This window comes from Chelonoidis abingdonii, chromosome 9 (assembly GCF_003597395.2).
Source record: "Chelonoidis abingdonii isolate Lonesome George chromosome 9, CheloAbing_2.0, whole genome shotgun sequence".
In the NCBI taxonomy this organism is placed as follows: Eukaryota; Metazoa; Chordata; order Testudines; family Testudinidae; genus Chelonoidis; species Chelonoidis abingdonii.
The window spans coordinates 22,281,648-22,309,431 of NC_133777.1; the positions used below are offsets into that span (position 1 = coordinate 22,281,648).

At 40.1% G+C, this 27,784-nt stretch overlaps 1 protein-coding gene across 3 annotated transcripts in view; it reads left to right on the forward strand.

The window, feature by feature from the left end:
* TXNDC11 (thioredoxin domain containing 11) overlaps nt 1-27,784 on the forward strand; it is a 115,843-nt gene that overhangs the window by 32,343 nt on the left and 55,716 nt on the right. For all 3 annotated transcript variants that reach the window (XM_032779647.2, XM_032779645.2, XM_032779646.2), the window contains one exon: nt 863-956. In XM_032779647.2, coding sequence (XP_032635538.2) covers nt 863-956 — 94 coding nt within the window. The remainder of the gene's footprint in view (nt 1-862; nt 957-27,784) is intronic.

A 27,784-nucleotide genomic window follows, 5' to 3' on the forward strand; every position in this document is an offset into this window, starting at 1 on the left:
CCAATTCGTCTCATTAATGTAAAATATCCCTAAGTAATTTTTTTAAATAATTGTATATTCATCTCAGTAAAATTCAGGGTTTATCAACCCATTCTCGATGGACAAAAAGTTTGTATCTCTTTCTAGAGATCACAGATCCTTTAAATCTCAAATTACCTGGTTGCCTAGGCCAACAAAACAGTATATTTTCTTTTTGTGGAAATGCAAATAGGATCTGGGTTCCTCCTGTTTGTTTTTGTGAAATCAGTCTCTCAGTGATTTCTCTTGCAAGAATCTCATATGACTGATAGCTTCCCAGTGTGATGTAGACTGACAGTCATGCAGAGGCTTCAGATATAGATGTGAATCATGCACAGTATAGTAAAAACTTAAAGAAAGCCAAGTATTTTATGTTGAAAATGGGTTACAGTTGACTTCATTGTACAATGACACATTAAATCCCAAATCTCAGTTTCAAAAGAACCCAGTATGGTGTTATGTAAAAAATCAAGTATTCCATCAACATGGTGGTGCTGAAGCTTGACTCCTGCAATTATTTTAGATTATTACCATTTGCTTAGAGAATAATGTAACAACTAACATGGAAAATATGTAACTGTGAAATTATAATGTTTCTACAGATATACAGATTTGGTCTTCTGCACATTTTCCAAATTATAGTATTGGCTGATTTTTTCGCCCCCTTCTTTTAAGATCCACTTTTCTTGCAGAGTAAAATGGCTATTTTGTTTTTCTAAAAAAACTGAAACAACCCATCAATGTTTAATCTGTTATGTTTTTTTACTGTAGTTAAATAATTGCAGTGTCCCATAAATGTGTACTTTTGTAATAGCTTAGCTAACTCTAATTCTTATTCTTGCAGCCTGGAGTTCTAGGATATTTTGAGTTCAATGCTTCACCTCAGCCTCCTGGTTATTTGATATTCTTCACATCAGCATTACATTCATTAAAGAAAGGTAAAAGCTTAATCTTAAGAATTTAAGGCACCTTTGCAAATAGTTTACATATGTGAACTTCAGTTCTCATCTGAAATATTTTGTAATTTGAGAATTACAGCTCTTAGTATTGGTCTGACGACTAAGTTGTATTCCTTTGTTAATAGACAATGAATGGATTAAGGAGTAAAACGGTTTTATTTAATTCTTATTTTATATATCTTGTGGACAGGCAGAGTGAAATAAAATACATAGTGCATTTATCCTTTGTCATATTTTCATAGCATAATAAATGTGATCTTCATTTTATATACAGTTTACTGAATATATCAAGCAAATCTTATTTGCCAAGTCTCTCCACTTTATTGAAGGAACTGCAGTTCATGTTTCATGTCACATTTTGTCTACTTGGGTATAGAAGTACTCAAAAGTAAATATAATTTTTGTAGCCAAATGAAAATGAAGCAAAATCACAAGTCTAAGCAGTAAAATTATTGAGTGCATTCCTGTTTTTAGGATCTGATCCTGCAAAAAGTTATGCTTGAGTGGCTTTACTCACATGAGCAGTCTCTTCAAAAACATAGATTTGAGACTGCTGATTTGCGGAACCAATGGTTATGTTTGTCTATTTTTCAGATAAGTTTTGTTTTACACTGGAGTCAGAAGTCTGGTAGTGCAAGACATAACGCTGGGGCTCATCCTCAGGTCTTTCCTGTCACTTTGCTTAATTTAGCTTCTGCTTTTTCACTTTCCTCATTTACTTACCTAATGTTGGGAAACATCTTGTAAATCCCTTCAAGTTACCTTTTCCGCTGGAAGATGCTAAACAAAGAAATATTTACTTCCTTGGGAGTGATTATGATAAAACCAAGATAGATTCTTCTTACACAGAGCTTAGGTTAGACAACTGCTAACAAAAGAAGATGCGCCTCCCACAGTGGTCACTTAGAATCAAGAAATTTGACCCCCTGTCTAAAAGGTTATGTGTAAAGAAGAACTAAATCTTTCTTCTTTTCTTTTTTTAAGGGGGAAAAGTAAAACTCTGAGAGTGGGCGCAGTTGCTAACTGATGATCATTGGTTTGATTTATGTCTGTTTTAATGGCTAGTAGATAGATATTAATGCTGATAGGGGTAGGCTGACTATCTAAGCAAAGGACTTATCTGTATTTTGGAGAGTTTTATTCTAGTTTCCAAATTAAAGGAGAACTAAACTCTAAAATGTTTTATGTTTCAGTGCATAAACATAAAGCATAACATATTTATATGCATTTTGAAAGGTTATTTTAAAATGTAATTGTGTTCCTGTTGTAGCTTTTTTAAGTGGTGAGCATATTTGCCACATTTCCTAGGAGCAGAAGCAATGATGTCATAACTTAAGTGGTTTACACACCACTGAGCTGGCCTCCCCAGTTAAGCCATCAGTTTCTTAATTCTGAGTATGTTGCAGAGAAAAGTGCACAAAACGTTCCTGCACTTGAAATGCTTCATCTCTGAAACAAGAGCTCGTACACCAAGAATAAATACAGTGTAAAATATAATTACAAAAATATCTTAAAGAACATTATTTATTTTCATGTTTGCAGCCTGTAAATGTCATAATTTGTTTAGGTGTAATGAACATGGTATCTGGATAATTTCATGCCAAATGTTGCGGAATCACTAAATAATACAACTTGTATACCCTCTTTTATCCAGTTTGTTGCATACATTATATTAATTCTCACAACACTCTTGTGAAAAGAGTAATTATTATTGACCCCACTTCATAGGTTGGGGACCTGTGGCATAAAGAGATGAAGTAGCTTGCCCAGGTTAAGTGAGTCAGTGGCAAAACTTGGCAGCACAGAGGAGACCCTGCTTTGAGTTTGATATATTATTAATTAGTTGTCCTTTGAGACCCAATCCTTATTTATGTTTTTTATTTCCTTAATTATGCAGACTGATAATTTGTGTTTTAAAATGCTGAGGAAGACAAGTTGTCTTATTTTTGCTGGTTGAGTAATTCTTTTGTCAACTCTCTCTTATGTCATATATATGTTTTGTCATATACATTAAAGCAAACTAGATACCTTATAGTTTGCACTAGCTGAGTCCTATAAAGGGCAGCTTCAGCACAGCACAGTACATTAGAGCACCTTACAAATTACTCCTTGAATGTGCTTTTCTGTGACATGTAGACAAGTGCTTATACCAGAGGTAAGAAACTTATTACACGTGTGTCAAAGGCGGCACGCGAGCTGATTTTCAGTGGCACTCACACTGCCCAGTTCCTGGCCACCGGTTGGGGGGGCTCTGCATTTTAATTTAATTTTAAATGAAGCTTCTTAAACATTTTAAAAACCTTATTTACTTTACATACAACAATAGTTTAGTTATATATTATAGACTTATAGAAAGAGACTTTCTAAAAATGTTAAAATGTATTACTGGCACGCAAAACCTTAAATTAGAGTGAATAAATGAAGACTCGGCACACCACTTCTGAAAGGTTGTTGACCCCTGGCTTATACTCTGATTGTTCAGAAGACTTATACTGCCATCTTTAACACGTACTATCCCAGGAAGATTTAATCTGTAAGGTATTTATTATGATGGGAAAGCAGTGTAGGAGGAAAAAGCTGAGTGTTGCTCTATGGCATGAAATCCTACTCAAGGAGCTGATTCTAGAAAGTACAGAGCATTGATGTCAGTGGATGGGGTTCTTAGCACCTTGTAAGGTCAGATCATTAATGAGGTAAATTATGAACAATTGCTTTGTTGTGACATCATATTTTTGTTCAACTGAAAAATGAACTTTGTGAATATTTTTCATTCTCTGAATGTATAATTGTAGCATTCTTAATTTTTAGTTCTTCTTCATGTAATTGTCCACATGGATTCAACTCTTTGTTATTGCGTGTCATGCATCCTGATTCTTTTGGCCAGTAGCGTCTGTTCAGGCTGTGCCTGTACCGTAGCTGTCCTTGCGCATCGTCACCCAAAGGCAATAAGGATGGAATGGGCCCTACTGACCCTCAGTTTGTTCTTATTGATCAAGCCAGTGAGACTGAACTCCTGAAGTGTTTCCCTTTTTCTGTGTCCACTGTGCTACTGACGTTAGTTAGTAATCTTACTATTTAGGTGATTGTTAGTTAATTTATTGTTTATAGTTAGATGTTGCCCATTGGGAGGAAACAAAAATCTAATCTTTTCTTCAGTAGGTTTCAGCTTTGGTACAAAGTGCCTTGGTGCATGGAGTCTTGGTACCTACCATCTCTGTACCCCTAGTGGACAGTCATCAGTCTGTTGTAATTGGACCCGATTTTTGGACCACATGCCTCCAAGCCAGTTGGATCTGGGCACTATCCAGTCACTGTTCCTAATTCTGAGCCTCTTAAGGCACACTTCAGGGTGCAGACCTCCTGTATGGCCCCTTGGGATGTAGGGCTCTGCAATCCAGCTGCCCTAGACCCTTAAACCAATATTGTGACCCCCTGCCAAGCCTCCCCATTTGCTTATGCATGCTTTCCTCAGAGTCCATCTCAGTGGGCATTCCAGTTTATAGTTTAACTCTTTTTGGGGACCACATGGCAGGTAAAGCAGGGAACACAGGCTTTGCACAGGGGTTTCTGAAACCACAATAACAAAGCGTGCAAGAGTTACGGGTCTTTAGACAGAACAACAAAAGCTTGTACACTCTTCCCCCGAGTCTGTGTTCACCCCTTCTGATGAGTCCTTAAGTCCAGTCTGTATGTCAGGCAGGTTGGCCCTTTCAGCCCTCTGAACCGTGTATTCCATCTGTTGTTTGGCTGCTGAGAGAGTGAGGAACTGAGCAAATCCTGCTCTTAAAGTTTCTGTCCCCTCTCTTGTGTGACTCCCTGACCAACTTCAAAGCCCCAGTTAGGTATTTAAAGTCCTAGTTTCCCCTGCAGACAAACTGGAAGAACCAGTTTCCTTTAGTCTAGCCATGCTCTTTAGCAAACTCATTGTTCTGACAGTCAACTTGGCAATTCTTGTGTTAGTTAGTTCATGGGGATGACTGGCATTAAAATAAGTTGCCTGGGTCTATCCTTGCAATCTCTAGGCAATCACAGCTACACACTCAAAATGCAAGTCATGTTCTTCAAAATGGTGGTGTCAAGGAAAGGTCACAATTTGATACAGACATGCACAAATATATATCAGTCCAGCACACCAACCTTTCCCCCCCAGAGACAAGACAAGACCCAGATAGAATGGCCCATCCCTTAGATGACATTTACTGCTCCTCATCCCCATCTAGAAACATCAGGGAGTCCTCTTCCATTCACCTCCCACTCCTTGGGTGTGGCACAATGGAATCAGGAAGAGACTGAAGGAGAAATTCCATAAGAGGTAGCAGGAAAAGATCTAAGACTCATAGGGAACATCCCTCCTACTCATATTCCTACCAACTACAGGCTGTCCATTGTATGTGATGATGACATCACAGCATCACATGTGTTCTTGTGGCTGTATAGTCCAACCTGTGAGTAGCAAAGAGACCAGATATGTGGAGCTCAGTCCACACCTTTAAAAGACACTATTCTTTGGTAGAATCTTCCAATTCAGAACCCTGTTTCGGTAGGGCTGTCCTGCTGTCATTGTTTGAGGAGGACTCCTACAACCCACCTTCAAGCAAACAGACAATTGCTTGTTAGTCACCAACAGTGCTAGACGCTCACTTGAAGAAGAAAGAACAGTTGCATCCCCTGCACTAATTGTGGTTCTTTGAGATGTGTTGCCCACATGGATTGCACAACTTGCCCTCCTTCCTTGTTCCTTTGGCGTTCTCCTCCTCCAGGATTCTTTGTTGGTGAAGGAACTGAGGGATGATTGGATTCACTCCACCCTTTATGCTTTCAGGTAGTGGATAGGCGAGGACAAGAGGTCAGATTCTATGATCTGGTAGTCGCTTCTGGCCTTAAACTCTATGATGCCTAAGATGCAGGCATGGGCCCAACAGATTTTGCTGGTCAAAAGAATCTGATCTCATACCCATGGGGCACATATGCGCCAAAAGTGGAATTGTGTGGACAACACATCTTGAGGAACAAAAGTTACTGTAAGCTAAGTAACTATTCTATTATTTGTTTATTAAACAAAAAGTCAGGTATGCTGTAAAAAGGATAACTGGTGTGTATATATATGTATAATATATATAGCCTCCTCAGGCTGTCAGCTTCAAAAGAAGCATTACTCTGCACCATAAAACATTTTACCCATATTGTCCACTGCTGAATGAAACTATCTACTATCATGAATTCCTACTCTATTCTGTATTTTACAGTATTTCACAGTGTGACATTACTCTGTGACTCTACATGTTAGCACTAGGTGTCCTGTGACTATCAGGAAAAAAGGCTCCAGTAATGGTGCACCCTGGCAGGCAGAGTTGTTCACCTATTTCATAAATATTTTTTGTTAGTTAATTTTGTTAAACATGTCTTTAGTAAAAAAACAGTATATTTGCCAAAAATCGCAAATATTAATTTTTAAAAAGTTGTTACAAGTAATGCTGATGGAAAGATGAGTGCTGGAGAAACCTTGCCAGTGAGTGTTTGCAAAACATTTAAAATGGTTAAGAAGTTTGAATTGTTACTTTTTGTCATGTGATATTATGGCAATGAACAGAAACCAGAGATGTCAGAGGCAGCTGTATTTAGAGAGAAATAATCCATCAGAAGCTTGCATATGGATGAAAAGTTACATTTCATGTAATTTAAGCAGTGCAAATGCTGGCCAACTTGCAGAAGGTCCTTACTTGCTCATCCAGTCAGCCATACTGAGTGGAGTAGGGAATTCTTGTTGGAGAACTTGTGTATTGAAATTAATCTCCCTTTTTAGTTAGAAAATATTTTGGCATTTGTGCCACAGGAAAAGAATTATCTTTTGTACAAAAGTTTTAGGATGGCAATATTTGTTGAACTTGTGCTGAATTTCTTAGATTTTTCAGTAGATTTTTATTGTTTCCATTTTTTTGAAAAGTGTTGTTCTGTCTGCCTCTATTTGACTAGTGCTGTGACATTGTCTGGCTTTGTCAACAACTTTGTGGGTATCTCTTGGTATTTTTGTTATCCTCATGGTTCAATTCCTGAGTGACAGTGAATTCCACTGTATCCTTCTGCAATCTGTTGCTTCTAGCAATTGCTGTGCCAAGATGCAGTTGCTGCGTTCTTGTGCTAGTACCTATTATTTTGATTTCAAGATCTGTCCGTTTCTTAAACTTTTGTTCTCTGTTTAGTTTGTGCCCTTCTTTTTTCTCTTCTATGCTGCATATGTATATCTCATCTCTTTTCTTCCCCACCCCCCTTTTCCCTTGTTCCTATTGTCCCTTCAGGAAGCAGTCAGGAGCAGTTGAAGATGAACAGTGATCTTGCAGCTTACTTGTAAACTGTGTGATATTCTTTTCTAAGAAGAAAAAGAGCAGAAAATGCAGAACTCCTGCCATCATGAGCTTAGTTCTAAGCCTTTCTTATTTACTCTGGATCAGATGATTTACCCCTGTGTTTCTGTGGCTTCCCACTAGTATACAGCTCTCATCCAAGGACTTTTTTCTTGTTGGAAATGTGCATTAGACCGCTCCTTGCAGGACTATGGTTAGTGCCAAACCAATACCTGCAGAGTACAAAATACCAACAACTAGGTCACTGACCTTGGGCATAGTATTTATAGGCCTCAGAAGGGTTAAATCAGTAATACTTGTGTTTTCACATCTTCCATGGAACACACTTTTAGAAGTTTAAAACCATTATTTATTACCCGTTTCTTTATTACTTATTATTTGTGTTGTAGTGTGTAAAGGTTGGGGGCCTGTTGTGCTAAGCACTGTTCAAGCACAATACAAAGAGTCCTTGCCTGAAGAATTTACAATTTAAAAGACAAGGCAGACAGATCTAGATTTATATCTAGATAGATATAGATATATATTATTGCCTATATTTTATATCTGTTATTTACATTCTTATAATTAAATATTTACTTGTTTATCTCCCCAAAGACATGAGCATCCTTTCATCTTTGAAGTGTTCTGCTAAGCCCTCTAATAGTTTCTAGTGCACTGGGATGTAGTTCTGTCGAAGGTACTCAAATCTGCATCTTTTTGATATGAATAGATTCAGGCTTCTTTAAAAAATGATGATGAAAGTGAGAGAGTCTGGGTGGGTTTTTGTTGAATAATAGCTGAACTGCTATATATGTTTCCAGTTATAAATAAATAAAGGCAGACATCTCTCTGTCTCCATGACAACAAAAGCAGCCACCTCACAGTACTGCTGAGAAAAGGGATAGAATTCTGTAGAAACAGGTTAGAAAACATACATGGTGATAATGTGCAGTTTTTCTATATTTGTTTTTTGGTTGATATGGCATCTATTTAATACTCTAGGTGCTATAAATCAGCAAATATAGAAATATAAGTGTATATATATACACTGTCAACTTCATTTTTTTTTTAAATGACAAAAACATCATTTTCTGATAGAGCACCCTTTAAATAATACATCCTGAATTTTTAATTCTTTAGTGTTTTTAATACATATTTTTCTTCTCTCCTGTGCATGCTTGACTATTTTCAATAAGGGAGAAACCGACTTATCAGGGGAAAGGATGACGCTAATTGTAAACAAAGTACTATGAGATGGATGGAGTAAACAAACTGGAAAAATAGAGAAATATCTTTTCCCCACTTCTGTTAGTTATTGTAATCTTAGGTGTTACCTTTAGCTGTAGTATGCACAAAGTTTTCAGACAGAAATGTGATTATTGAAGTTTTGTCCTCATAAAACCCTCAGATAATGATATTAGGAACCGTAATTTAGGTTCCCTACCCTTCACCCGTCAATCCAACATTTAGGATGATAATATAGATTCTTGATTCAGCAAGACATTTAAAGACATGCTTAATTTGAACTTTAACCATTCATTTCAACCCCTCTAGTCAAATGCTCTGCACTGTTAGCAACACTGCTAGTCCCACTGGATAAAAGAGGAGGATTCTGCAGTTGGATTTGTGACCCAGGCAGGTAAAACCTTAGTGCAGCAGAAACAGTTCAGTTAAACCAAAACTTGAGGTTGGTAGTACAGATGGAGCTCAAAACCGAAGATCTCAGTGAAAAATGAAAGGAAGCAGAGATCTCAAGACATCAAATGCTGACAAGAGGCATTTGTAACAAGAGTAGGCGCATGGAATGTATGAACTTTGTGTAGTATGGGAAAGCTGGCACAAGTTACAAAAAATATGAAAAATATTCCATCTGAACATACTTGGTGTCAGTGCAATGAGAAGGGCCGGGAGTGGCAAGATGTCTGGTGGTGCTACAATTTTATACTTAGGAGAAGAAATGCACAAAAGAAGTGTAGGAATTATGCAGGATAACATTCCAGCAAAGACTCTGCTGTCTTGAGAACCAGTGAATGGCAGAATAACAGCCCGTCTGCAAACAAGACATATCAAGTATACAATAATCCAGGTATATGCACCAACAAATTCAGCAGCCGACCCTGAAATTGATGTGTTTTTTGAGCAGGTACAGCAAATTTCGGATGATGTGCCTAAGCATGACAGCACAGGCACAGCAGCGGAAGGCATCCATGCTGATAGCAGCAAACAGCTTTTGATTCTCTGTGGCACAAACCCTCTAAAGATAGGAGACAGTCTCTTCCATCATAAGAGGATTCACAGGCTCACATGGAGATCACCAAAGAATGCAACTGTCAGCCAGATAGACCACATGTGTATCTCAAAGATAAGCATCATCTTTGAGGAATGTCCCTACCCAGATGTTGGCTTGGATCATTATCTTTTAGTGGCCACGTTACAGTGTAAACTTAAAAAGATCATAAAGGCAGACACAAAGAGTGTTAAGCAATACCAAAGTTCAGTGTCAAAGAAATACAGATCAGATTGCTTTTAGCAACAGTTACACTATTTTACAGGCTCAGGAAAGTCTGGAAGAGAAATGGTCAAACTTGAAGACAGTAGTCGAGACAGCTGGGCCTCCAAAAGGTGTAAAAGAAAGATGCATGGATTACATCTGGAATATGGGCAGCAATTAACAAGCAGAAAGATCTGAAGGCAAAAAAGAACAGAGCAAGACACAGGCAGAGCTTTTACAGGCAGATGCAAGATGTAGAGAAAAAGACAAAAAATAAAGAGAAGCAGGCAAGATAGAAATGCCTGGGTTCAGGAGAAGTCTGGAGAGGTACAAGATGTAGCACTGAGAGAGACTTCAAACAGCTCTACAGAATAGTGAAGGACCTCTCAGGAAGAACCAGACCATCACGGGTGCTGCCCATCAGGGACTTTTATGGACAGATGTTGAAAACACATGAAGAACAAGCCAGATGAAGGGGAAAAAAATGTTCATTCCATATTAAACTGTCTAGAGCCCCAGTCATGCACAGGTTGCAGAGGAATGCCTATGTTAAGTTAGAAATAGAAGAGGGACCAATAAATAACACCCAGTGAAATTAAAGCAGCCATCAAAGGCCTCAAACAGGGGAAAACCTTTGAAGTTGACAGAATTCAAGCAGAGGTACAGGAACAAGAGGATATTGAATGCGCTGGTATTATCTGGAAAGGCGTACCACGACTAGCAAGCACACATAATCGATGCAGAAACTGGATTGGCCAATGTGCCAGCAGCACAGGAGGGTCTAAAGTTTAAGTCACGTGCTTCCTGAATGGCACAATAGTGTTAATATAAAATAACTTGATAAGCAATTTTTATTTCCTGTTTTTTTGCATTAAGAATCCAAAATGCAAAAGATTGTTCTGATCATTAAATATGCAATGCTTGTAAGGTTGATAAATTAAGATTTATGTTGGGTATTCTAGTTACATTCTGCCTACTGAGGTTTGCTCTATTGCCTTATTTTATTCCTTTTATATTTCACTTGTAATGAGCAAATACAGAATGTTGAACATTGGGGAAATAAACTCGTGTCTTTTCACTGCATTTACATTATAATGTGAAATACTTCTTATAAACAGCATATGATACTGTAAGAGAGATTTGTTTTCACAGTCTCAGTACACAGATACGTTCTTATAAAAGGTGTATTTCTTTGAGGTAGTATTTTTGTGTATGTGCAAAAAAATCTTGAATTTGGCGGTGTTAGTTTCTGATGTATATAAGAGTTTTCATGGCTTGTTTCTTTGAATAGCTTTTATTTAGGAATGTAATGCGTATATTAATAATTCCAATGCTTTGTATTTAAAACTTTATTTGAGGACTAAAATAATGTTTGTAGAATACTTTAAGTCCAACAATATTCCTGTGAGGAAGCAGATATCATTGTACTCATTTTACAGATTAATAAACTGAGGAACAGATTGATGGAGTGACTTACACAATAGGTTTTACTTAAAAGTCATTTATTTTGAGGCAGCTTTCCATTGCAGTAGTAGTTTTAAAATCCTTGTGTACAAGTGGGCAGGCAAGTAAGCATTCTGTAAATAAATGATCTGACATCCACTTTTCCCCAAAAGGCAGACTGGAGAGATTAGCAAATACAGTTGTTTGTCTGATTAACTTTAGACTTCACTGATGTATTAAGGCTGTGATTGGATTTTTTTTTGAAAGATACAGAATAATTGATGATAAGATAGCAGTATCTGTAATGGTGTTGTTTATTTCCACCAAGACCTTGCTGTTCAGTATTACATTCCTGAAAGCATACCAATTCTGTTGTCTTTCTGCCGCTTGAGTCTGGCTAGAATTTAGATGTTTTGCTGTTGTTGTAAGTAGCTAACTGTGTGAAATTTGATCTTTGTCTATCTTGAAATGCTTATAATGTATTGCTGTTTTATTTGTTAGGAGAAGTTGATGTTGGGGAGTTGCTTGCAGTTCTAGACACTTTCTTTTTCTGTAAAGAACACTTTTTAAATTCAGTTTGATGAGAGTTTGTTCTTTTGGCTATTAGAGGAAGGATAAAAAAAACTCTGTATTTTTGAGAGAGAGAGAGAGACTTTGAGTCTACTGTACATTGCTGCTTTGCTTGTTCCAAACATTGCATCAAAACATTAATAACAAAACTAGAAATGTCATAGACGTTACTTGTAAAATCTTCAATCTTCTGTCAAACAGAATTGATTATATAAACTATTTAACATTCTCTTCTTTAATCTTTCACTGTAAATTTCTGTGATCTGTAATTTCAGTGTATATACCTATAGGTTGGGCTACGATTTTGTCACGAAAATCACAGAATCTGTGACTTCCAGAGACCTCCGTGACTTGAGCCCGCAGTGCCTGAGAGCTGCAGGGTCCCCCCATTGCCTGTGGTGGCTGGGAACTGTGGGACCCCAAGATCCCAGTCACTCTGGACAGGGGAGGGAGTGCTCCAGGAGCTTCCAGCTGTTGTGGGCGGTGAGGGTGCTCAGGGATGCCCTAGAACTCGGAGCTGTGGTGGATGGCCAGGGTGCCCTGGAGCTTGGAGCCACCACAGGTGGCTGGGGTGCCCCACAGCTTCCGGGCTGCTGCGGGTGGCAGGGGTACTTCACAGCTCCCAGCTGGGCCCCCAGGGGTGGTGTGGGGACCTCGCAGCTTCCCATTTTGTCATGGATATTTTTAGTAAAAGTCATGGGTAGGTCACGAGCTTCCATGAATTTTTCTTTATTGTTCAAGACCTGTCTGTGATTTTTACTAAAAATATGCAGGACAAAATCTTAGCCTTACTTATAGGCCCTAATACTGCTTGCATTAAAGTCAGGTTCTTAATCTGGCCATATTTGTATCCAAATTAAAAGTCTGTGCTCCTGTTTGTTTTTTATCATGAGATATGTGTACAATCCAGTGGGTGAGTAGTTTCCTTGATTCACCCTTACAGAATTTCCACTACATTGATGGGAATGAAGCATTGAAGGGGAAGTATATGGCACAATGAATTGTTATATATGTACTCCGCTACCTCAATATAACACCACCCTATATAACACAAATTTGGATATAATGCGGTAAAGCAGTGTTCCGGGGGGACGGGTCTGCGCACTTCAGTTCAATATATGAACGCAAGTTCAATATAACACGTATCATTGGGGTAGCCGTGTTAGTCTGGATCTGTAAAAGCAGCAGAGAATCCTGTGGCACCTTATAGATTAACAGACGTTTTGGAGCATGAGCTTTTGTGGGTGAATACCCACTTCATCAGGTGCATGTAGTGGAAATTTACAGGGGCAGGTATATATATGCTAGCAAGCAAGCTAGAGATAACAAGGTTAGTTCAATCAGGGAGGATGAGGCCCTGTTCTAGCAGTTGAGGTGCGAAAACCAAGAGAGGAGAAACTGATTCTGTAGTTGGCAAGCCATTCACAATCTTTGTTCAATCCTGAGCTGATGGTGTCAAATTTGCAGATGAACTGAAGAGCGTTTCTCTTTGAAGTCTGGTCCTGAAGTGTTTTGCTGCAGGATGGCCACCTTAAAGTCTGCTATAGTGTGGCCAGGGAGTTTGAAGTGCCTCCTACAGGTTTTTGTATATTGCCATTCCAATGTCTGATTTGTGTCCATTTATCCTTTCTGTAGAGACTGTCCATTTGGCCGATGTACATAGCAGAGGGGCATTGCTGGCATATGATGGCGTATATTACATTGGTGGATGTGAGGTAATAACCGGGGATGGTGTGGCTGATCTGTTAGTCCTGTGATGGTGACGCTGGTGTAGATATGTAGGCAGAGTTGGCATCGGGTTTGTTGCATAGATGGTTCCTGAGCGAGTTACTGTGTGGGTGGTGTGCAGTTGCTGGTGAGAATACGTTTCAGGTGGCAGTTGTCTGTGGGCGAGGACTGGCTGCCACCCAAGGCTGTGGAAGTGTGGATCATTGTCCAGGCTGGGTTGTAGATCCCTGATGATGCGTGGAGGGGTTTTGCTGGGGGCTGATTGATGGCAGTGGAGTCCTGCGTTTCTTTCTTGGTTTGTCTTGCAGTAGGACTTGTGGATACTGTCGGCTTGTTTCTGTTTCCTTATTTCCTGTGCGGGTATTGTAGTTTTGAGAATGCTTGGTGGAGATTTTGTAGGTGTTGGTCTCTGTCTGAGGGGTTAGAGCAGATGCGGTTGTACCTCAGTGCTTGGCTGTAGACAATGGATCGTGTGATGCGCCCGGGATATAACACGGTTTCACTTATAACGCAATAAGATTTTTTTGGCTCACAAGAACAGCGTTATATTGAGGTAGAGGTGTATTTTATTTGTCCATTTTATCACAAAGAATGAATATCAGAAAAGAGCTGTAAACCTTCCTTCTGGCAGAGTCCACATGCAGCTAGAACTCTCATAAAAGAAGGTGCTGCTACTGGCAAGGAGAGACCTGATTCACTACCTTGCCTTTGTTGCTTCTACTAGCGGAACTTCATCCTGGCCAAAAGTAAAGCTGTGCTCCCAAAGCCATGCCTCATAGTGTGAATTCCCTGGGAAAACAGAAGGGTCTGTCTGGTTCAGGGAAGTGCATTTTGCAGGGTAACTCTAGCTCTATGGCTGTTGATTTGAGTTAGAGTAGCTAAGCTAATAGCTGAATTTCAGCTTTTTCCTACAGTGTTTAATAAGTGTCTCACTAAGGTGAATAATGTAATGTTAAATCAGTGCTCCAAACCTCTGAGTAAACAGACACATGATGAAATCATTTGTACTAGCAATATTTGTAATCTCATAGATCGAGACAGCTTGTTTTGCTTCATATAAATTGTAGTGTGAAAGATAAGCAAAAACAAACATTACCATTTGGAGCTGAGCAAATGTTAATGTTATTGCGAAACAGACTGTTACATTCTTTCAGCTGTCTACAGTACTTGTTGGTATGGTCCAGGTTTTGACTGATTTGTCTGTTGTAAAATGTGCAGTTTAAAAGGTTGACTTGGAAGTTAGCTCACTTAGGTATCATAAGTAATTATATTAGAGTCTTAAAATCGTGCTCTTGCATTGTCTGTGAATTGAGACTGTTTAATCTGCTGAAACTGGCACACATTAGTGCAAAAAATTAGTAATATTTTACCATAGCACAGATCAAATTATATGTTTTCTCTCTCAATGCTTTTACTCTTTAAATTTACACCAAATTCTGCTGAGATAGTAATTTGAAATATTCTTGCTCCAGATCTTGGATCATAGAATACAGATGTCATACGAGATGTAATATGCTCAACTGGACTAAATTTTTACTAAACCATTTTCTGCTACTTTTTAAAAAATAATCAACATTTGTTTTTATCAGATTACAATCTGAAGTTTTTATGCTTCAAATTAAGACATCTGTCTCTGTTAGAGTTGTGTGAATATTGCAAACAGCAGATTCACTTTAACAGAATTCAAAATCCTTTTTATTTTCTTTAAGATGTTAATTATTCTCCATGAGTAATTTGCCCATTGCAAGTCTCTGTAAAATGTTCCTTGGATATTTGGGCAGATTCACTACTCTTATGAGTGGGCAAACACCGCTGTGGAATTGTGCCCACTTATAACAGTAGTAAATATGTGTTTATAAAACTGCTTTTAATGTCAGACTTCTTCAAATGCCATTCATACTCCACCTTTATTACACACTATGCTATAAATACACAATTTTTTTGAGTCCACAGTAAACTAATCTAAACCAGTGGCTCTCAAACTTTATTGGTTAACATACTGCTTTTTTAAAAAAAAAAAATTGTGAACTGGAAGGATGGAACATCAAGCTCCTGTACCACAATTAGGGAACCCCTGATCTAAACTATAATCATGTACTTTCCTAAAGGTTGGAATTGCTATCTATGTAGCAGAATAGAATTTTATCATGAGTATCTATAAGGTCACAATATTTATGTGGCTTTTAATTGAGATTTAATCAGGAAAATTTTTCCTGAAAAACACAGGACTCACTTCCGCTTTTGGAGAGATCTCTTAGCTGAGTGGAATGATATGTATCCCTCTTACCAGAGAGTATGATCTTTGTCATTCCTAGGTTGATTTTATAATCTGAGGCAACTAAAAGGACCCTGGAGATGTATTATGTTTGCTTGCTCTATTCCTTTGTTACATGTGCTCTGGAAAATTTTCCTTCTTATAAATCTTTGCACATTTTTTTTCTCCAAATCATCCCATTGCTATTTGTTTTCATGCACTGTTCTGTTTTGTCCATTGCGTTAGTCTTTATACTTTGTCTGGTTTTGGCTTTCCGTCATTTATTTTTTTGCTTTTTTTCCTTTTAGTTTCTTTATAGTAGTCACCTGCATTGAATTTTTCATTGTTTTATTATATAAAATTGTGTAATTCAAATCCGGTGACTCATGTTTTATTTTTATTATAATGCAGTCTAGCATAATATAGTTGAAACTACAGTAGAATCTCAGAGTTACAGACCGACCAGTCAACCACACACCTTGTTTGGAACCAGAAGTACACAATCAGGCAGCAGCAGAAACCAAAAAAACAAACAAACAAATACAGTACTGTGTTAAACATAAACTATTAAAAAAAAAGGGGGGGGAAGCAGAATTTTTCTTCTGCATAGTAGTTTCAAAACTGTATTAAGTCAATGTTCAGTTGTAAACTTTTGAAAGAACAACATAATATTTTGTTCAGCGTTATGAACATTTCAGAGTTACGAACAGCCTCCATTCTGGTGGTGTTCATAACTCTGAGATTCTACTATATTGAAAACTGAGTACAGTAAGAACTGTTTTAAGTGAATATGCAAGAGACAAGCCAAAACTGAACATTTAATAAAGGCCATCTTATTCAGTTTGCACACTATATGATGATTTTTTAAAAAAATGAACTGTAATAAATGGCAGAGTGGAGTGAGAGAAAGGAAGCATGGATGCCGCTAAATCCACACTGAAGTCTGCCTCAAAAATGTAGCCCATATCTTCAGTCTCTGCTTTAAGCTTTATTGAGGTGTGCTAATAAAATTTTGCATGATCTTTTAGTTAAATATCAGCACCTCTCTCTCTCTCTGTGTATATATTTTGCTGGTCACTTGAATTGCTACTAATGACATGTTTTGTTGTTATTAAACTAGAAAGAGTGTGAGAAGGAATGAAATAATATGATCAACCTATTTGGGTTGGTTTATTGTGTTTTGTTTCTCAAAGACTGTTCAGGTGGCCACAGAAGAACACGTGCATATGAAACATTTCTGGAATAATTGTCCAGATAACTAAGATTACTGAAAACATTTGTTTTTCATTCTTTTATTCTTCAGACCTGTACATCATTACCTACAGTACTTAAGTTTTGGATAAGTAAAATGGGTTTACTTCCTTTGACCCAGCTATGGCTGCATCTGAATTCTATATCCTCTGACATGGCTCTACTAGGGTTGCCAGGTGTCCAGTTTTAGACCAGATTGCCCGGTCAAAAAGGGACCCTGGCGGCTCCAGTCAGCACCGCTGACGGGGCTGTTAAAAGTCCGGTTGGTGGCGCAGAAGGCCTAAGGCTCCCTGCTTGCCGTGGCTCTGCACAGGTCCTGAAAGTAGTGGCATGTCCCCCCTCCGACTGCTACACATAGGGGCATCCAACGGCCAGCTCTGCAGCTCCCAATGGCTGGGAACTGCTCTGCAGACGGGGCAGCATGCAGAACCGCCTGGGTGTGCCTCTGCGTAGGAGCTGGAGAGAGGACATACCACTGCTTCTGGGAGCTGCTTGATGTAAGCGCTGCCTGGAGCCTGCATCCCTGATCCTCTCCCACGCCCCAACCCCCTGCCCTAGTCGTGATCTCCCTCCCGCCTTCGGATCCTTCAATGCCAGCCTGGAGCACCCTCCTGCACCCCAAACCCCTCATCCTCAGTCCCACCACAGATTCTGCACCCCTAGCTGAAGCCCTCACCCCCTGCCCTAGCCCTGATCCCCCTCCCATCCTCCAAACCCCTTGATCCCAGCCCAGAGCACCCTTCTGTACCCCAAACCCCTCATCCCCAGCCCCACCTCAAAGTTTCCACCCCCAGCTGGAGCCCTCACACCTACCCACACCCCAACCTCCAGCCCACAGTTCCCTCCTGCACCCTGAAATCCTCATTTTCTGGCACCACCCTGGAACTCGTAGCTTCAGCCCAGAGCCCCCTCCCATACTCCAAACCCCTTGGCTCCACCCCACAGCTGAGCCTCCTCCCATACTCTGATCCCCTCAGCTCCACTCCCCCAGCCCAGAGCCCGCACACCCAGCCGGAGCCCTCACCCCTTCTTGCACCCCAACCCCCTGAACCAGCCCAGTGAAAATGAGCAAGCGAGTGAGGGTGGGGAGAGCAAATGATAGAGGGAGGGGGGTGCAGTGAGCAGGGGAGGTGGAGCTCGGAGAAGGGATGGGGCAATGACAGGGTTTTGGAGGACGGGCAGGGCAAGGCAAGGGTGTTTGGTTTTGTGTGAGTAGAAAGTTGGCAACTGTAAGTTGATATTATTGTCAATAGCTTATGCAGGGTCACACCAGCCAATATTTTCAAATTAATTTCAAGGAGTGTCCTATGCCACCAACACTCCTGCTTCTAGCCTCACACTATGCCCCACACCTGCCTCTGCCTCGTGCTGCCTGGAGTCTGGGCCACGATGTTGGCCCTGCAATTCAAATCTACCCCCCACAACCTACAGTTGATTACCAAAATCACCCCTCCTTGCAATACCAATGGCAGAAGCAGAGCAGAGGTCAAGTACATTACCCAGAAACTTGAGTGTCAGCCACACATGCACATTAGTCTCTCTCACTGACTCATAGAGAGAGGCTGATGCATGTGATTCTGAATAATATAGATTTTATGCAGGAGATAATGTTATTAAATTGAGAGTTGGGAGTTTTCTGTTTGAAATGGATATCTCACTGATGTAGCAGGAGACTTGGTCAGTCTGTGCAGGGCAGCAGCAAAATTTGATATTGCTTTTACTTTTGAATAGTTTCTAAAAATGTTTGCTTTAAAACTTGAAACTTTGCTTATAAGTATTTCAGAAGGGGTACAGTTGCTTAATATTTTTTATTTTAATCGAACAAGAAACTCTAAAATATAACAGATATGACATGGTAAATACAGTACAGTTATGATAATTGAAATAATTAGCATTAATATAAGTTAACATAATTGAGGGGAGTTCTCAGTATTGTGGAAACAGGACTAAGATTCACATAGAATCATAGAATATCAGGGTTGGAATGGGCCTCAGGAGGTCATCTGGTGCAACCCCCTGGTCAAAGCAGGACCAATCCCCAACTAAGTCATGAGTAAAGTAATAGATAACCGAAGCTTCGGCAATCAGACTAAAAATGCATCAAGGTCAGTTGTGACAGATATTGGAACCCCATGCAGTAGTTTTCAGGACCATTGTATAAAATTTATGAATGGTTGATGTATGATTGTGTTCTGCTCCATGCAGGACGGTTACCACAGCTCCTCCAAGAGCTAATAACAGAGAGCAGTGATTTAACCCGAGCGGCTGAAAGTGTAAACAACTCCAGAGAGGTACCACCCTTGGAGGAATTTGCATATACTGAGTCAAACTGGGTTTTCAGAGACAAAGAGAAAAGCTGAGTGAGGAAATTAACATGAGTTTTTGTCCAAGTGGGGTGCCAGCCCTTCCTAAAGGGTTAGAAAGTTTGTGTGCCTGCCTGGCTCCTAATGTAGAAGATGAGTGATTACTGGTATATATAGTGTGCGTTTATTGTTTTTATATGTTTTCTCTGTGGTGGGTTGTCCTTAAAATAAATGTACACTTCTGAGACAGCTGTGTGGTAACTTGTAATTGCTGACATACAGTGGCCATAGCCTTTGGAGAGAAAGCACAGTGCAGGTGCAGGCCTTGAGGCAGACTGGCTTCTTGGGGATATCACAGTGTGTGGCAGGAGGCTGTGCAGCCTTAAAACTTGAGGTCAGAAGGAGTGCGATGTGACAGTCCCTGCTCACAAAGAGGTGATGGCTGAAGGCGTAAGACCTGACTGGGCATTCCTGGAGTGGACCATGGAGTGTGAATACAGGTATATTTACCTTGATAACAGTGTGTGAATATTAGTTGTCAGGGTCTCAAGAATTTATATGGTCAATGCTTATGCACTGCTTGCATGTAACAGGTTTTAATTATTTATAAATGTTAATTACCAAGTTCAACCATGCAGCATATTTTGCTTCAGCTGTGGTCACTGATTTAAGTATCAGTTTTGTATTGTTGCCACCAAAAGATCCATTAATTTCTTTCCATGAGTTATCCAAAATACTACTACTAAGTATAATTATTTGAGGTTAAAAAGTCACTTGTTGGGTTTCATAATGAAGATAAATATTAAGTTTCAGATCGAAATGTTTTTCCATAATGCAGTGAAATACAGTGGGAAGTTCAGTTGATTGTGTCTTTAGTAGCTTCAAAGGACTAGCGTTAATCAAAATCTCTCTGACTGGCCTTGTGCTTCTTGGCCTGAATTCAAAGGGTTGTAAATGACATTAAAGTCTTCCAGGAGGAGGAAATGAAACCATTCTGTTTGGTGCTGATGATGTAACATATCCAAAACTCTGGTTGTGTTTCATTGTAGCAAAGTCAATTTTGTAGTGAAATTCAAGTTTTGTACTCACCTGCCTCTTTTGCCTACTATGGGTCTGTCATAAACAGATGCTTAAGAGTTAATGTCTCTTTTACCTATAAAGGGTTAAGTAGCAGTAAACCTGGAACACCTGACCAGAGGACCAGTCAGGAGACAAGATACTTTCAAATCTCGGTGGAGGGAAGCCTTTGTTTGTGCTTCTTGGGGTTTTTTTTCTGTGTGTTCTCTCTGGGTTCTGAGAGGGGCCAGACATGTAAGCAGATTCCTCCAATCTTTCTGAAAAAATCTCTTCTGTTCAAATTAGTAAGTACCAGTTAGAAAGGCGGTTAGTCTTTTTGTTTGTTTTCTTTATTTGCAAATGTGTATTTTGCTGGAAGGATTGTATTTGTGCTGGGGGGAGGACTGTCCCTAGTGTCTATAAGCTGAAAGACCCTGTAATATTCCATCTTGATTTACAGAGACAATTTTTACTTTTTCTTTCTTTTATTAAAAGCTTTTCTTTTTAAAAGACCTGATTGATTTTTTCCCCTTGTTAAGGCTCAAGGGAATTGAGTCTAAACTCATCAGGGAGTGGTGGGGGGAAAGGAGGAGGGGGAAGGCAAATTTCCCTTTGTTTTAGATTCACGGAGCTTGAATCTGTCTATCTCTCCACGATAGCCCAGGGAGGGAAAGCCTGGGAGAGGACACGGTGGGGGAAGGGTTTATTTTCCCTTGTGTTAAGATTTAAGGAATTTGGATCTTGTTTCACCAGTGAGTTGGTGAAGCCTCTCCAGACGACCCAGGGAGGGACAGTCTAAGAGGGGGAAAGGTGGGGGGGATAGTCAGTTCCTCCTTGTTTTAAGATCCAGGGGGTCTGGATCTTGGGGTCCCCTGGGAAGATTTTGGGGGGACCAGAGTGTACCAGGCACTGCATTTCCTGGTTGGTGGCAGGCCTATCAGATCTAAGCTAGTAATTAAGCTTAGAGGAATTCATGCTGGTACCCCATCTTTTGGACTCTAAGGTTCAGAGTGGGGGGTTCATACCATGACAGGGTCTGATCCTGAGTTTTCAGCAATGTATAGCCCTCTGGTAGCATAATTCAGATTTAGTGTTTTTAGGTAGATATAGTTTAGTAAGAAGCTACAATTATAAACGGATTATTTTAGTGAATCGTATATATGGATAGTGGTTATCTATCCTTTAAATTTTGTGTGTGCAGTTTACCAAAGAAGGTATCCTAAATTAAATAACAATTTTACAGTAATTAACAATTATTTATTATAAGTAACCCTTTCATATAATCTAATATTTTCTCAATGAAGAGTACTATATACCAGAGCTGTTCTTGAAGTTTCAGGAACACCTTGCACCACTCAACATTCCATCAATTTTCAAGGTATCCCCACAAACTTCATCAGCACAACATTCTGAAGAGTGAAACAGGCAACTTAATATGTTTGAAAATTGTACTAAATAGTTCAATACATGGGATCTTAATTTACATAATTAGCAAAAATGACAAGGTCTCAATCAGTGTGTGAAGTCCAGATGCCTCAAGTGCCTCAGACTTAGTCACTTAAAAACAAAGCTTCTTTCATTAATTATAACCATAATAGTATGCTTTTCAGATATGTATAAGAATTTTAAATTAGCCCAAGAATCAACTCGATGACATCTGAGTCTTGTCACCCAATCTCCACATGAATCCTACATACTATGAAACACTGACTCTATGCAATGAGGTAGTACAGTTCTTGGATCCAAGTAAGTCCTGGAAGCCATTTTGATGAAAGCATTTTTAGGAATATATGCACTTGTATGTAAGGGTATTTGGTGTGTTAAATTTTATGCATTTGTTTGTCTTTCAACATAAGCACCTTACAAGTAAATTTTTACTTGTAGATATTATGCAAACTAACTTTTAGATCATCCTCTTATAAGGTATGACCTTCCCATCATCACTCGGATGTGGCTTGGCAATCCTAAAGCCCTACTCAAATGTCAGATTCTAAAGTATGTATGTTTTCAATTCTTTATCTAAATCCAATGGATTGTTTGTGTGCCTGTGCAATTCTTTCTTGAGATGACCTTTTTAAGAATCTTTAAGTCCTGTTTGTCAGCTGTTTCTATAAATTGCCTTTGGTGACTAACAACTGGTGACCCTCACAGTTCCAGATTTGGACTTATATAAGCTGCTTAGCTGGCAATTTTCTCTCCCTTTTCCTTGCCCTCCACAAACAATTACATTTGACTAGTACAGATATCTTTAAATGCGCTTTTCCTGCCTCCTTGCTTGGAAATGACATCTATCTCCAGTGCTGCTGCTGATTATCAGCAGTGACTTTTTCAGTTTGGGCTTTTTTTGAACTATTCTAAAATCCTAGATTATTTTATGATTAGTTGTGTAAATTACAGATGTCTTTTTCCTCCAAGAGGTTTCCTCCAAGAGACTGTTTAAAAACTGTAGCACCGATCCTGTGGATCCACGATGGTAATGAAATACGACAGTTATGGCAGCTGCACTATTTTGATGGCCACTTTTTGTGACCAAGTGGCTGGAAAAATACTGCCTTCTGGGAACCGGCTGCTGGAGTTTGGGTCATTTGATCCCCATTTTTGATTAAGCAGCATAACTAATAGTTGCTTGACTTCGAGCATAGGAGTGGCCCTGTTGACTTCAGTGGGACTGTTCACATACTCCTAATTATGCTGAATTAGGACTATGATCGTCAAGGGGAGGCTAGGAGAGACATAGTAAAACTGGAGTATGTTCTCTTCAGTTTAAACCAAAACATCTTTGGAAGTGATATTTGCTTTATGTTTTGGAAGGCTTCAGTGATATTATTTTTAAAAAGCTGATAAAGCAATTGTCTTGGCAGAAGGGAACTAACTAGTGGATGGAGTCAGTTGAGACCATCAGAGATTCATGATAAAGGCACTGCTATGTGGTTTATCACTCGGTTTAACACAGAGATATCACTTCTGTGTGTTCATAATGTACCTTGTATAATTCTGGGCTGTGACGTTGCAGCAGTGAGTCAAAAGGATCTCGTGGTTCCAGAACTGTGACTCTCACCATTCATAGTTTGTAACAACATTTTATGTGTTCAGCATGGTAATAAAATGTTGCTGTATTGGAAAATGCGACTCTGAAATGATGCTATAATACACATTATAGAGTTACATAGGCAGACTTATTTTGTTTGATAAGTCAGACTTCTTCACTGAGACAGATTAAAAGCAATACAAAGCCTTTTGGTTGATCCATAAATCTTTTGAAGTGTACTCCTGGAAGAATTCTGTGCCACTTTGCATGTGCATATTTAATGAGCCACGCAGATGTCTATTTTTTTGTCAGGCCAGGTCAGGAGACACGGTTTGTGGGATGCTGGAGGATGAGGGGCGTCAGATGGGCTCAGAAGGGCTAGTGGAGGAGGACAGACTGAGGTAGGGGCTGAATGGGAGTGGAAACACAGGGCCATGGGAGGAGGGAGATACAGAGACACATGGGGACACGGCGAGGGGTGCAGAGCTACGTAGGGACAGGGGAGTGGCTGAGTGAGGGCACATAGACACATGGGGACAGGGCAGATGTATCTGACTGAATGAGAGGGGCTAGGGGTCAGCCTGGGTCTGCATGGGGGAAGCTCCCTAACAATCCCTCCCGTTCCACTCGCCCCCCCAAAAGAACAAAAAACAAAAAACCAAACCCCATGTTCCATACTTTTCCCACCCATACCCAACAGCCCACCAAAGTTCACACCTAGGCTCCTTCCCAGCAATTTGCTTCCCTCCATTATCCCTGACTCCCAAAGCCTTTGCACTGCGTCTGAGGGGTGTAGGAAGTATGGTTCTGTATTGTAGTTTAAATTAATTATTAACTCAGAGTTCTGTATTAATATGCCTAGTTAAGAATCTATTTGTCAAAAAATATTTCCTGAATCTTTTTTATTGTCTGTATTGTTAGACAGACTTGCTGAAAGGTATTTTGAAATAAATCACCAAAAATAATTGAAACTGGTGTAATTACGTTGTGTTATTTTGAGAAATGAAATATGCAGAATTTTAAAATATTGTGCACAGAATTTTTGTGGTTTTGGCGCAGAATTCCACCAGGAGTAGAAGGTGAACAGTGGATAAGTTAGTCAATAAATATATTTGTACCTAACTTACGTAGGTATTGTTTAAAGTTGAATGATAATGTTGGTGTGCTTGAGTTGGAGTTCTGAGAGTTTACATTTGGGTTAAAATTTTTACATATTATATATTATAAAACAAATATCACATGACTCTTTTTATTTTTGTCATTTAAGGAAATTGGATATTTAAAATGTTATATTATTTCCCATCAGATTTAGTGGTTTAGGAACACACACTATGTACAAGCCAGTTCCTTTATGCCCACATCTGACCATAGTTATGCAGGAGATACAGTTTTTAATTCTTCCTTTTTTTCTGTAGCACTTAGGATTTCCGGAGAGTCACCCTTGTGTCCATTTGCAGAGAAAAGAACTGGGTTTATTGTTCATCATTGTTAAATGTATGACCAATTCCCTTATGATAGTTTGTGTTCCTACCCCCTTCCCCACCTCCACTCTGGACCACTTTCATGAGAGTACTGGGCCACTTCCATGAGAGCATTCTCAAACAAGAAGTGGTATCTTTCTTACAGTGAGGAGAGAGAGAGAGTAAGTTCCTCAGTAGCAAGGGAAGGGTTTTAGTTGACATATTTCCTAGTCCCCAGAAAGAAAGGCAGTTAGAGACCCATTCTTTACCTCTGCCATTTCAGCCAGTTTATTCACAAGCTCAAGTTTCACATGGTCATGGTGGCATCTATTATGATTCCATCCCTGGAAAAAGATATGTGGTTTACAGTTCTCAACATGGATACCTATTTTCACATGGATGTTCACCCCACTCACTGACAGTTTCTCAGATTCATAGTTGGCCTCGACCACTTTCAGCACAGAGTACTCCCTTTTAGCATTGCTGCCACCCACAGAGTCTTTACTAAGGTGTTCTCTGTTGTAGCAGCCTATAGCAGATGTTGTGGTTTCACTATCTTCCTCTACCTCGATGATTGGCTCCGTGTTGCCATGTTCATCACAGCAAGGGCTTACATGCTGAGATACAGGCGTCAGGCTATGAATGTTGTCATAGACCAGATCATAACCAACACCAGAGTGCCTGTCATGACCGCTCTCTCTCTCCTCATGCACTTACATCATACCTTTAGGAAGACTCCACCTTCATTGCCTACAAATGTGACTTTAAACTATTTACCCACCAAACTGACAGTCCATGAGCACCATAGCGACTGTTCCCTCCCAAATAATATTGTCCCATCAGGTTTGCATTGGTGTTCCATTCCTCGCCTCCTTATCAGACAGGACAAATGTTACCAACACATCTATCTTGGGTTGTGGAGCTCACATAGACAACTGTACAGTGCATGGCACCTGGACATCTTGAGAGTCAAGGATGCACATCAATGTTCTGGAGCTATGAGCAGTTCAAAGTGCTTGCAAAACCTTTCTCCTATTCCTCATAATGTCAGACAATATTACAACTGTCTTTTACATCAACAAACATGGAGGCGAAAGATCTGCCCACCATGTGTTCAGAAGCGATCAGCCTGTGGAACTGGTGTGTCAGTAATCAGATTACCCCATTGGCAGTGTACCTCCTAAGAAACCAGATGTACTAGTGTACTCTCTCAGCACACACTTTGATCACGACTGGGAGCTTCCCGCCTCTGTGGTAAATACTTTAGCTCTATGGGGGACTCCCACCAGGGACCTGTTGGCCTCACAAGCAAACAGGAAGTCCAACATATACTGTTCCAGATGAGCCCTGGGTCACCACTCAAAGGGTGATGCTCTACTCCTATTGTGGTCAGATCATCTGAACAATGCCTTCTCTCCACTACCACTTCTGCCTCAAATTTTGTGCAAGATTTGGCAGGATAATGCACAACTTATTCTCATTGCTCCCCACTGGCGCAGGCAGTTTTGGTTTCTGAACCTCCTATGCATGTTGCCTTAGGCACCAATCATTTCCTGATCTCTAGACTCAGGGGAACAGCAAGATCAGACATCTCAAGCCATATCTGCGTCATCTCAGCGCCTGGTTTTTGGATGGGCACCATCCTTAGAGCAATTGTGTTCTGAAGCTGTACAAAACATCCTTTCTAATAGCTAGGAAATGATATCTAGTCAAGTGGAAGTGTTTTGCTGTCTGGGCACTTCAAAGACTTATTTCTCCAGAAGTCACAGATATTCCTTTCATTCCGGACTATATTCTTTCCTTGAAGACAGCTGGTTTGTCTCTCAGTTCCTTATGAGTGTTCTTGGCAGCAATCAGTACATACCATCCACCTTCGTGGGGCTACACAATCTTTGTACCCCTTCTGACCAGCAGATTCTGGAAAGGCCTAATCAGAACCTTTCCGCCTACAAAAAGGCCTACTCCTCATTGAGACTTGAATCTTGTTCTCGCAGTACACACTAAACCTCCTTTTGCACCATTAGGTTTTTCTCTATGGCTCTCCTATCCATGAAGGTTGCATTTCTGCTAGCCATCACCTCAGCCAAGGGAATTGGTGGACTTGGGGGCATTAATGGCAAATTCTTCTTACACTATATTCCATAAAGAACAGGTTTCATTAGCTTTACATTCTAAATTCACCCCTAAAATAGTCTGAGCTTTGCCTGAACCAGTCTATCCACTTGCCTGTGTTCTTCCCAAAACTTCATGCATGCTCAGAATTAAGGAGCCTCCATTCCTTCAACGTTTGGTCAGCCTTAGTCTTTTTCCTGCAGAGAATTAAAACAATCGGGAAACCTCCTAGGCCAGCGGTTCTCAAACTTCATTGCACCGTGACCCCCTTTTGACAACAAAGATTACTACACGACCTCTGGAGGGTGGACTGAATCCTGAGCCCCACTGCACTAAGAAGGGGTAGGGGATGGAAGCCTGTAACCTAAGTCCCACCACTCAGGACTCAAGCCCTTGGGTGTGGGCTTCAGTCCTGGGCAGTGGGGCTCAGGTGTCGGCTTCAGCCCCAGGCCCTAGAAAACCTAACATCACCTCTGATTGCTCCATTAAAATGGAGTCCTGACCCACTTGGGGTCCCGACCCACAGTTTGAGAACCACTGCTGGCCTAGACTATTTGTCGACATAGCAGAAAGGCTATATCCTCTCACAGAATCTCAAAATGGATCTTGGGCTGTGTCATAAGGTATAATTCCCAAATCTGAACCTTAGCGTCCAAAATTTGGGTACCTGCATGAATCCTCTAAGCTTAATTACCAGCTTAGATCCTGTAGCGCTGCCACCAACCAAGAATTCCAGTGCCTGGTACACTCTGGTCCCCCCAAAACCTTCC